The following is a 12,340-nucleotide window of genomic DNA, read 5'->3' as shown; positions in this document are numbered from 1 at the left end:
ATGCAGTGAGGGGCCATTCGAAGGTCTGCCAGGGCGACGCACCCCAATAAAGGCTGTGAAAGGGTCACTTCCGGATCTTCAGATGTGAGTGCACCAGAGCCCACGCGGAGGCAGAGTGTGAGGCAGGCTGCGGTGTGAGTGGATGGTGGCTGGCATCCCATCATCCTGTGGGGCTGGAGATGGGGGCGTGGCTTGATTTGGGCTACACCTTGGAAGTGGTGGAGGTGGGACTCTATTATAACAGATTACATACCGGTGGTGAAGAAAAATAGATTGGAATATTATTCCCAGATTATTGGCCTAAGCCAATAGGAAGCCAAGGGGAAAGTGAGGAAGGAGGGGTTGGAATATGGGGGTGGGGTGGAGAGAGGGGTTCAGCAATGATCCAAGAGTTCAGTTTTGAATGTGCCAGTGCACCCCTGGTAGAAGGCCTAGCAGACAATTAATTACGCCAGGGTGGACATGAGATCTGAGTCTGGGCCAGAGACAGAGGTCAGAAGTATGGTCACTTGTAAGTCTTAAGGGACTGGATGTCTTCTTGGTCTAGGGACAGAGTACAGAGGGAGATGGGAACAGAGAAGAGAAGAGCCAGAGCGCAGAGACTAAGGTCAAAGGGCAGAGAGAGGAGTTTGAGCTGAGACACTGAGAGGGGAGAGAACTGGGGAGGGAGGGCCCAGATTCCAGAAGAGGCTGTGTCTCCACAAAGGGGCCCCAGTCAGCTCTGTCTGAGCCTGCGGAGAGGCTGCCCCAACAGAAGGCCAAGGGACAGCGAGATCCGTCAACGTAGACACGGATCTCCAAGGCTGGGATGAGCTGCTGTCCGAGGGGAGGGGGGAGAACAGAGATGAGCAGGCAGCTCCCAAAGGGGCTGCACTGTAAAGAGAACAGAGCAAGAAGTAGCCGCCATGTGGGAGAGGCCCTGCAGAGGCAATATTTAGAGCTGTTTGCGTGTGATTATGGACAGACAGTAGCAGGTGGGGGTGGCAACGTGGGGAAGCAGGCGGGATCCAGGCAGGTGGAGTCTATCCCTCTTAGACACAGGCTGGAAGAGCCCAGCCACACAGGCAGGGCTCTGATGTAGACATTGCCATTGATGTAGACATTGCCATTAAAGATGAGGTGAGATCACTAGTAGCACCTCCCTGGCTTTTGTGACTACTCTGGAGGTCTCCCATGGGATCTGGCCTCTGGTGGTAGATCTGAGGGTCTCCTTGCAGGTGTTTCTGTCTACGGTGTCTCCCCAGTGATCCCAAAGATTGTGTCACCAGATGACCGTGCCACTTTGCTTACATTCGGCATGCTCTGTGACGCTCACATGGTGATAATGAAAATTGCCTAGTGACACATTCCTGAGAATGGATTGCTGTTACCAAGTGACCCATGGCTGTGTTCACTCACGCTACTGATAAATCTGAGGAGCAGCTGGGCTTCAGAGATACTCGAAGAGGCCAGAGTCATTTCTACAATTCTTGTTCATATGATCTAGTGTCAAATGTCCAGTTTAGGCTGGTGGCTCATGCCTGTAATCCAAGCCACTCAGGAGGCTGAGATCTGAGGATCGTGGTTCAAAGCCAGCCCAAGCAGGAAAGTCTGTGAGACTCTTATCTCAAATTAACCACCAGAAAACTGGAAATGGAGCTGTGGCTCAAAGTGGTAGATCACTAGCCTTGAGCACAAAAGCTCAGGGACAGTGCCCAGGCCCTGAGTTCAAGCCCCACAACAACAATAACAAAAACCCAGTTTCACTGTCATAGGCAGTGAAGGTATCTGGGAAGAAGTGTTGAGCTCTGCTTTCTAATCAAGCCCTTTATTTCTTAAGTCTACAGAACCAAGGGCCGTTGTTTTGCCCAACTTCCGAGAATGTTGAGCTCTTTCCTGCCTTCTGAGTCCACACCAACAGAGTTTTGGGGGTTTTTTTTGGGGGGGGTGTATTTTTGGTTGTTTTTTTTTGTTCTCTGTGTGACCTCAAATTGTAGCATAGGGACTAGCAGATGGATGATACTTCGCTTGTTTGTAAGAAATACTTTTTTCCCCTTTACAATCAAGTTCTTGGTATGGAAAGCCAAAGGCAGGAAGTAGCATCACAGGATCGGAGGCTAGGCCCGTGTGGTCCAGGGCAGGGGGGACAGGGCTGCTGTAACGCAAGCAGCAGAGGAGAGAACCCTGCTCCTCCCGAGGCCTCGGGTCAGTGAGTCCTACCAGTAAACCAGAATAAAAGGGAGCCCGGGAGTGCAGTTCTCTTTGAAATGGACCAGGGCAGAGAAAGAGGAAAAGTTGAGAGGGTAAACAAGCAAATGGCAGGACTCATTCTCAGCTGTATTCGAGAGTCTCCTTTATCTGTGGTTTTGCCTGCTTCAGTTCCAGTTACCTGTGGCCAACTGTAAGAACTGTGAAAATGGTGCGTGAAAAATGGTTGGCTGAGCCACACACAGCCAGCGGTGGCCATCAGGGGCTGGACCCAGGCTCCTATTCTCCCATGTTGCCTGAGCGCCCCTCCGCAGACCCTTCTGGAAGGGCTGTCCCTGCTTCTGGGACCACAGAACACTGACAGGCCTCACCGTGGGGCATCCTCACCAAACCTCTTCTTTCCCTCCAGGAAGTCCACGCTGCTGATCAACAATGTGTTCGGGATTTCTGCTGCATTGCTGATGGCTTTTTCTCTCCTGGCGGGAGCCTTTGAAATGCTCATCCTAGGACGCTTCATCATGGGTGTGGATGGAGGTGAGTGGTCACATGACCAGGGAGGTGGGCAGGAATACATACCTGCGGTTGACTAGAAATTGAGAGTTGTTGAAGGTGGCACAAGGCCGCAGCTTGCTACGGCTGCTCCGTGGGCAGGGGCCAAGCACGCCAGAACCTCACAGGAAGCAGGAGAGACCCATAGGATGGAACAGCCCTCTAGCAAGGCTTTATCCCCTTCGTTGGAATAAACCAAAGTCAGTCCAAGAGGCCTAAAATTCATATCCCAATGCTACCTGGGGTTTCGGGAGAGTGCTGACGAGGATTGTGTTTCCTGTCTGGGCCTCTGACTCATGTATTCTTTTCTGTAGACACCAGCATTAATGGCGAGGATAGTGCCTGGTGTTGGGTATGTTGAGGACCATAAGATCTGCTCGTGGCAGGGCAGACAGCTACAAAGAAAGCAAAGCACATCGGGGGCGTAGTGACGCTTATTCTAGAAAAGCCCGTCGGGGAAGAGTGTTTGGAGGAGAACACCTGGGCAGGGACCAGAATGAACCAAGGATGAGAACTGAGCTAAGACTGGGGAATTGGTTCTCCAGCAGCAAGGAGAGAACAAGAGCTCTGAGGTGGAAGGGTGCTTGGCACGTTCCGGAAAGATTGAGGGGAAGGAGCTTGGTAAGGGTGGCAGAGCCTGGGAGCTGAGGCTGATGGAGGGGGCGGGGGGGGGGGAGCGGAGGGGGGGAGGGTGGGGGAGGGGAGAATCAGGGAAGTCATCTTACATCTTACGGCTCTGACTTCCAGTTACTTAAGAGCTGAGTCTTGTTTTCCACACCCTAGAATCCCTACTTGGAAGAGCTATACTAGGCTAGAATGAAACTGTTTCCCAAAAGTCCAGCAAGCAATGAATCCAATCGAGATGTAAAGTGTCAGAGCCTGGGAGGGAAAGGCCGTTAGAGGGAAAGGGGGATGTGCCTTGAGGCCGGAGCAAGGCTCCAGAGCAGTGGCCGCTTTGACCCTTCGGGTCAGGGTTAGTATGGTCATCCTGAGATGACCCAGCGTTTGAGCCGTGACAGACAGGTTGATGGGCAGCTGAGCTCCTGTGCATCTGCGCGTGCCCCTCATGCATAGTGAATCGTCTCCAACCAAACTCCTTGGTGCTTAAGGCCAACAGGTCACTTTAGTGTCATCACCCCTTCTACAAATAGCACAGTGAGGGTCGGGGTAGAGGGGTTCATGTGCCAAATGTACCCTGCTTACCAGGACTTGGCATCAACTCACCTGGCCCCAGGAACTTCATGAGCATCTTTATTAAGCCTTCTTTAGGTGAGACTGATTTGATGCATTATTTCATAGGCTCAACCCTTTCTTTGGAGGTCAGGAAAGACGTGTCTTGTGGACAGATCCATTTCAGTTGCCCTGGTTACCAGGATTCTTGTGCTTGCTGCCCACCCTGAAACTATACGTAGAACACACATGCACGTATGTGTGCACACACACACAAACACACACACAGCTGGAGACTGCCTGGAACCTGGGATGAGCTCATGGAAGGTAGATTCCCCTCTTACAGAGTTCTTTAAAGCCAAAGGTATCTGTTTAACAATTGGATAACAGTTTTAAAAAATGTCTCTGGCCAGATGCTGGTGGCTCACACCTATAAACCTAGCCACTCAGAGGCTGAGATCTGATGATCATGAGTTGAAGCCAGCCTGGGTAGAAAAGTCTGTTAGATTCATCTCCATTTAACTAGTAAAAAGCCAGAAGTAGAGCTGTGGCTCACATGGTAGAGTACCAGCCTTGAGAAAAAAATCCCTGGGTACACACACACACACACACACACAATTTCTCAGGAGGGGAGCAGATGAGCAAGGAGTTGAAAGTAAACAAGGGAATAATTTAGGACTTTGTAATAACCCAAACTCAAGATGAAATTTCTCCTTGGTCTTAATATTTGCACAGAGGGAAAGGCCAGCTCAAGAAAGAATCTTATGAAAAGGCTGGATTTCATGACGTTTCTATGTTTATAATACATAGTTTGTGTTATTTAATCTCTGATCTTTCCTAATTTCCATGACGATATTGAGACTCAGAAAGATGAAGGCAGTTGGTTCAGATCATCTGGGCTGTTATTTACCTGGGAAGATTTCGTAACCTGTTGGTTAAGCTCGGCTACATAAAAGAGCAACATGGAACGCAATAACCTTGCACTGCGCTCCCAGTTCCATGGCTGCCTGGAGTTCTGTTCAGGGCAGCTGGGCTGGGCCATGCTATCAGCCGCACGTCAGCTAGGGGCCACAGCCCAGACTTCCTCACATGGAATCCCAAGAGCTCCCAAGCAGGGAAGAGAAAGCCCCAGCTTGGAAACATTTGGAAGCACATTCGCTAGGTCCCTTGGACCAAGCGAGCCCTGTGGATGTGGGTGTGAGTGCAGGAGTAGCAACACCAACCTCCCTCCCATCCCAGCCACCTCCTCCGCCTGTGCTGACCTCACACTAGGGTCTCCCGGTGGTGTGATCTAACAACAAAAATGCCATTACTGTGTGTGAAGGAATTGGTTCAGTTCCAGAATCTGGCACCCTTTTACCTGTCTGCAGCCCAGACATAGTGAGGGCAGTTATTGTATGATGGCCGCGGCTACTACTCTTCTTTAGCTTCAGGGTCTGGACCCAAGGGGCTTGGTTTACAGATCCACCAGCCTTGGAGGAAAGCTGGATGGTTTAAGGTCTCCAAGATCTGTTCTCTGCTGGTTTTGATTTTCTATCTTATCCATTTAGATCCTTTTCCATTGCTTTCAGTACTTGCTAATGCTAATTATAGGTGCTAGGTACACTCTGAATTTCCTTAACTAAAAATACGCCACATTCAAAGATAAATGCCATTTTTAACACACCACACATTCAAAATGAATGTCCTTTAGACCCCATTCCAAGGAGATTTTTTTAAGCAGGAAGAAAGAGAGGGAAGAATAGGAGATAATTAAGCGCGCGTGCGCGCACACACACACACACACACACAGTCTCCTGACCTCTGGACATGGTCTGTTGGAGGTGTGCCACAACTCGAGTTGCTGTCGGTTATTCTCACCAAACCCTCTCTGAACAGAGAAGGGAACATGAGGGCATTTAAGGTGAAGGAAGTTGCTTGGGAAGAAAGGAGAATTGCTGGTCATGAGTTAGATTGGCAGTGCGTGCATAGTAAAGAATTAAAAGCCAGTGATGAATACGGAGAATTCCAGAAGGTAGAAGGCTCAACCATTTGCTGATGGACTGAGTTCTCCTGAATGTTTGAATATAGGACATCTTCCTGGAGTGGACTTTTTCTAGAAGACAGAGAGAAAAACAAATACATTAATTTTTACATTGACACAAATAGGACATAGAATGGTGTCATGGGAAAAAAAAACGTATGTAGATCGCAGAGTTCATTGTGCTGAACACATTCCTGCCCTGGCCTTCCTAGGCCTGTCCATGGTCCCAGGTGCAAGTCCGAGTCGGCTACCTTAAGAGCTTCATAGTTTCAGTAGTCAGAAAATATTAAATAGGAAATTCCTGAAATAATAAGTTTTAACTAACTTTTATTCTAACATATTGTTAATTTTTTTCTATTTTATTCTTAGTTATTGCTATTAATCTTTATTTGAGGTTTGAACTCGGAGCCTGTGCTCACCAAGTATGAACTCTACCATTTGTGCCACATCCCCAGCCTTTTTTGCTTTTGTTATTTCTCAGATAGAGTCTCAACACTTTTTACCCAGGGTGAGCCTCAGATTGTAATCTTCATATTCTGTCTCTTAAGAAGCTGGGGTTACAGGCATGTACCACAAAGTCCAGCCTGTTAATCTCTTACTGCACATAATTTGTTCATCTTTACCATAGATATATAAGTATAGGGAAAGACAGACTCTGTAGAGAGTTGAGTACTATCCATGGTTTCAGACATCCACTAAGCTCGTGGGATGAATTCCTGAGAATAAAAGAGGGCTGCTGTATTTCCATACAACATGAAAAGCTATGAGGGACCCCAGATGGGGTGAACAGATGGAGGACTAATTGATTTACACTCTGTGATCGGGAAATAGCTCAGTAAAGAAGAAGAGTGTCGATTTTGGGTGAGAGGTTCATAACCATGAAAGTATGCAGTTTCATAGTCCTAGAGGCTGTAGGTGCAGACCAGGTTTCAGCGCTGCTGATGGCTCCTTTCCATCACCTGATGGAAACCTGTCCTGACCGTCATCTTTGCGTTCATTATAGCATTGCCACTATCATTAGCCCCACCATCACCGTGATTACCGCCACCTTTAGCATCGTTATCACCGGGCCGCCACCACCATTATCTCCATCCTGATCCATGGAACACAACCCAGCCCGCTTTATGGTTTAAACGACAACGCACCTATGAAGGCCTTGTGCTTTGTGCGGTGTGCTGGGAATGGTAACTGCGGCTGGAGCATTGCTCATTATCAAGAGGGCGCAGAGGCAGGGCGGGAGGCCTGGGGACCAGAAGACCCGTCTGGCTCTCTCACTGCTGCTCGCCTCCTCCCCAGGCATCGCCCTCAGTGCACTACCCATGTACCTCAACGAGATCTCACCCAAGGAGATCCGTGGCGCCCTGGGCCAGATGACTGCCATCTTCATCTGCACTGGCGTGTTTGCTGGGCAGCTGCTGGGCCTGCCTGAGCTGTTGGGAAAGGTAAGTGTGGCGCCCTGGCCAGCCATGTCTGCTCTCCCCTCGCTGTTACCACCCTGGTGGGAGTCCTTCCCGCAGAGTTCATCCCTACCTACATGATTCCCGAGGGGCCCGAGCCTTTCCCTCATTGGTAAGGCTGTTGAGAGTCATGTGATGAATACAGACGTATTCAAGCTATGGTTAACAACTCAATGGATGTTCACTTAGCCATCCTCTCTTCTTTGCAAACCATATAAACAGATTTGGTTGGTTGCCTTTTTAATAGAATCATGCCACACCCCTTGTTCAGATTTCATTCAATACGTAGTTGAGCATCTTTGACCTCACTCGAGAGTCTTTCTTCCCCCTAAATAAATGATCACCACACATTTTCTGATTTGGCTTGATATTTGGGGAACAGGAAGGCCAGAATTAGAATCTAAGCATAGTAGTGCACTTTCTGTGTGGCCTGGGGAAAAGTGACTCCTCATCCACGTGGGAACAAGGGAGGAATCCGGGAAGGCTTCCCAGAAGCAGCGTCTAAACCAGACCCTCCGAGGTGAGCCGGAGTCAGGCAGTGGCTGGTGGGGGTTGGGCGATAGGACATCCTAAGAAAGGAAACAAAAATAATAAGTAATCAATGATAAAGGCCTGAAGATGGAGTGGAGCCCTCTGGGGGGAACCTGGGGGGGTTGGAGGTCAGGAGATGGTGAACATGAAGAGGGTGAGGAATGAGCGCAAGGCCAAGGCTACCTCCTGGGCTTGGGGCAGAAGAAGTTACTGATAGAAGTTATTGCTGCCTGCAGGCTGTTTCTTCCTGCGTTGGTCAGTTGTTTAATCATGTGATAAAAATACCTGAGTAAAACAGCTTAGAGGAAAGATGTGTGCTTCTGGGGTTTCAGGACTGGCTGTCTACCTTGCTGTGGTAAGGGCTGTGTGAAGGGAGATCGTGGAAGGACAGGCATGCTGGGGCAGGGGGGACTTCTTACCTCATGGCTGCCAGGAAGTGGAGAGACAGAGCAAGAGACAGAGCAGGTGGACATGGAGCCAGGGCGAGGTATCTTCCAAACACAGGCCCAGGGATGTTCCTACAGGTGGCCCTAGCTTCTGGTTCTCATCACTTCCCCAAAAAAATCCCATCAATGTAAAAATCCATCAGCAGGTTGATCATTGATTATACCAGAGCCCTTAGGATCCCATCAGTTCCCAAGTCTCCTTTGAATATGGCTTTCAGAGCACATGAGTCTTTGGAGGGACATTTTGTATCCAGACAATATTTCCCCAAGCTTTAGATTTTCTAGATCACCTTCGCCCTGGCTTGGAAGGCGTGTTCATAGCCCAGTTACTGTTTGTTTTTGTTTTCCAAATTCACACTCTGGGAAGGTGACCATTGGACTATTTTTTCCAGGAAGGACATTACATGAAGTCTTTGCCTTCCTCTCTTTGGAGATACACAGTGTTCCAGCCAAGTGAGATCCGCAGTTATTTCACTGGGGGTCAGGACTTCCTCTTCTCTATTCTAATCATATATTTTCATTTACCTTCAAAGACAGAGATAACGGAGGTTGGGGGGGAAGAAAGGTTGTAAAGCTCTGCTTCCATGCAGGCAGTCCCTTTGAGGTGCAGCTGGAGGGAATGGTGAGAAGGTGGCAATGTGTGAGGCCAGGCCAGAGAGGGGCCAGGGGTGGGTGTTCAGGGTGGGTCGTGAATTTCCTCGGGCCCATTATAAAACAAGGTGCTGCTGGAATGTTTATGTGACATTTGGTGCTTCCAAATGTTGTTTTAAAAAGCATATTGCTTCATGATTTCTCTTGCAAAGATGAAGAAAGAAGGAACTTAGATGAAAATCGTGGGCTGAAGTATGAAGAGACATGGGAACAATATGAGCCATGAGTGAGCGGCTCATGAGTGAGCCATGGTGGGGGGGGGGGAAGAGGGCATCTGTTTCCAATGAGTTTTCACCACTACCTTTGCTCAGACTGCTTCAAATTTGCAATCTTCCTGCCTCCATCTCTCAAATATCTGGGATTATAGTTATGTGCCCCTAGGTCCAACAAACCTTCACTTTTTTTTTGGTCAGTCGTGGGACTTGAACTCTGGGCCTGGGCGCTGTCCCTCAGCTCTTCAGCTCAAGGCCAGCACTCTACCACTTGAGATGCAGTGCCGCTTTCGGCTTTTTCTGCATATGTGGTGCTGAGGAACCGAACCCAGGGCCTTGTGCATGCAAGGCAAGTGCTCTACCACTGAGCCACCGTCCCAGCCCCAACCTTCACATTCCCAACACCACTTCAGAGGACAGTTTCCCTTAAATGACACTTACTTAGGATGCTGAGTTTTCTCCTTTAGACAATGTAGGATCTTTACAGAGGGCAGGAAAAGTCCTGCTGGCTTGCTGTGGCATCTGTATTGCTAACAGAGTCTCTCCCACGGGAAGGGCGCTGGTTTGAGGGCACGTGGTGGGCCTGGTGTCTGGAGGCTGCAGTACCTGCTTCCTTCAGTGACCTCAGCTATTGCGAAGCCCAGCAGGCAGGACAGGACCGCTCCTTAACTCCCTGTGGAGGAATATGCTGGACGTATAGACTCTCATCCCCACCTGCCAGATACCTATTGAGCCAAATCCCTGAAATGCAGAAGACACGGACAGTTGCAAGCCCATCGTTCATCCATGTGCAGCCAACCTTGGCTTTACAAAACAGTCAACAGCTTGTTTGCGAGAATTGAAGGTGGGGGAAGGGGAGGAAAACTAAACACATCAAACCTCTCCCTTACCTCTGTCTGTAGTTCTCTGGGTTCCCTAGGACGAGGCTTGGACGTGCACGTGACGGGGTGGCACGTGTCAAGCCCCTGTGACCCAGCTCCCTCCTCCCTCAGTAAGTTGGCAACACAGGTGGAGATTGTTAACAAGGCTTCTCAGCCCCATTCCAGGCTTTGGACTGAGGCGGGTTCCTCACAGTGCTCATTTCTGTCAGACTCCCTTGACTCATTTCCCAAGCACTCGGACGGTGGAAGGCGCTGCCCCCGCCCTCCATCCCATGCCTGGAGATCACAGCATCTGCTTCCGCCCTTGCTTCCTCCATCTCCCCTGACAGTTCCACCCTTCAAGGCCCAGAGAGAAGGGCCCTCCCTTCCTTTAATGCTTTCGCTCCTACTGGACACAAGAATTCACTGTGCCTGCCTCAGTCTCCCCCAAACGAGACTCCTCTTCTAGAGTTGCTTTGTTCTGCACCCTGCTCAAGTGGTCTTCTGCAGCCTGTCTTTCCCAGGCCCAAGGCCAGGGGTTCCATCTTTCTATTGTCATAGGTCCGAGTGCAGATCTATAATCCTGAGCCGACCCTCACGGGAGAGGGAAGTCACACAATCCTCTTGACTTTGGACTTAGGCTGAGGAGCCTGGCTGGACTTCTCTAGGAGAGCTCAATAGAACCCTCCCCATCCCCACCACCAGGCTCCCCTGCAGTGCTCGAGTTACCTGAGTGCTCAGGGCGCTTTGGTTCCAATGAGCCACCTGCCCCGACCTCCAGTTTACCATCAGCCAGAGAGGCTGTGGCATTGTTGAAGCTCTGCCTGCTGGCATTTCTGACAATGTCTACTGCTGGGTGGTGATTTGAGCCCGGGGCTGGGGGCACTTAAGCCCCATGGTCAGCCCAGCTGGTGTCTTCTCTACAGACCAGGAAGGTTGAAGAGCAAGAAAGATAAATTTAATAGTTCTTGAAGTCATGTCAACTGGAATTTTAAAGAAAGTCTTTGAAGCTTGTCTGAACTTTGCTGTCCTATTTCCAAGACAGCCTCTGGGAAAATGACTAGTTAGCTCTTCTTTGAGTGGGTGGCCTGTAGCCGGGGCTGTGCTGAAGGGCCAGTGCTGAGGGCAATCATGGAGTCACAGAGGACTGTGGGACCAGCAGCCCTCTGCAAGCTCAGCCCAGCCCTACCCACCGCCCACCTTGAGGCCACGCTCTCTCTGGGAAATAATGGTTCCAAGTCCATGTGTCAGGGCTTATGTCTGTTATAATCCCAGGTAGATTGGAAGATTGCCATCCAAGGACAGGCTGGGCAAAGAGTTGGTGAGATCCTACCTTAAAGAGCTGGCCCAGGGTCATGATGTCATCTTACCCCAGCCACAAGAGCAGCTTCGGTAGGAGAACTGCAGTCCAAGGCTGGGCCCGGGCACAAATATGAGGCTTTATCTGAAAAATAAGTAAAACTAGAGCCAGGCATTGGCGGCTCACACCTGCAAACCGAGCTACACAGGAAGGTGAGAGCTGAACGTGGTACAGTACCAGAGCGTACAGAGTGTACGTGGTACCGTTTGCTACCCTTGAGAAAAAGAAAAAGAGCTCAGGGAACATCACCCAGGCCTGTGTTCAAGTTCCAATGCACACATACACACACACACGCACACACACACATGCACACGTGCACGCGCACACACACACACATGCACCACACATAAACGAATGCTAAAAGACTGGGGACATGATTCAAGTAGGGTGTCCCGAGCTCACCATTATAAATAAATAAGTACTGTTTCTAGAGAACCCTGAGTGCACTGCTCATGTGCCGCACCACCTGTCTGTGTCCCAGGACCCAGACACATCCAGGCTCAGGGTCCAGCCAGGGTCCAGATGGTACATTGGTGTCACCCCCTCTTTGATTTTCCTGATGTCCTACGCAGATCACTTGGCTCCTCCGACCTTCAGTCTTGAAGAGCAGAATGGCCGTTGTGAGCCTTTGTTCCATATGGTGGAGGGGAAGAGGAAGCTGGCTGAGTGGGAAGGCAGAAATGTGTGAAGTGTTTGCCCTGCATAAACATAGTTGGACCTAACAGTACTGTAGATTCCTTTGCTTTAAACATTGTTCGCTGACGTCTTACCACAGCAGTCAAAATCTTAGCATCCTTACACCACTATCCCTCTTTCCCCTTCCTCTCTCTCACCCCTACATTTATGGTACAATTTTTGTTTATTCACTGGTTAACCTCTACATTATTATTATTG

At 49.7% G+C, this 12,340-nt stretch overlaps 1 protein-coding gene across 3 annotated transcripts in view; it reads left to right on the top strand.

The window, feature by feature from the left end:
• The window catches only part of Slc2a9 (solute carrier family 2 (facilitated glucose transporter), member 9), a 68,687-nt gene that overhangs the window by 21,392 nt on the left and 34,955 nt on the right, over positions 1–12,340 (top strand). For all 3 annotated transcript variants that reach the window (XM_013023963.1, XM_013023962.1, XM_013023964.1), the window contains exons 4-5: positions 2,597–2,721; positions 7,226–7,371. In XM_013023963.1, the coding sequence (XP_012879417.1) occupies positions 2,597–2,721; positions 7,226–7,371 (271 nt within the window). The remainder of the gene's footprint in view (positions 1–2,596; positions 2,722–7,225; positions 7,372–12,340) is intronic.

The sequence above is a fragment of the Dipodomys ordii genome, unplaced genomic scaffold, assembly GCF_000151885.1.
Source record: "Dipodomys ordii isolate 6190 unplaced genomic scaffold, Dord_2.0 Scaffold71, whole genome shotgun sequence".
NCBI classification, from domain to species: Eukaryota; Metazoa; Chordata; class Mammalia; order Rodentia; family Heteromyidae; genus Dipodomys; species Dipodomys ordii.
The sequence above is the reverse complement of the archived record's forward strand: the minus strand, read 5'-3'. Positions and strand labels throughout refer to the sequence as shown.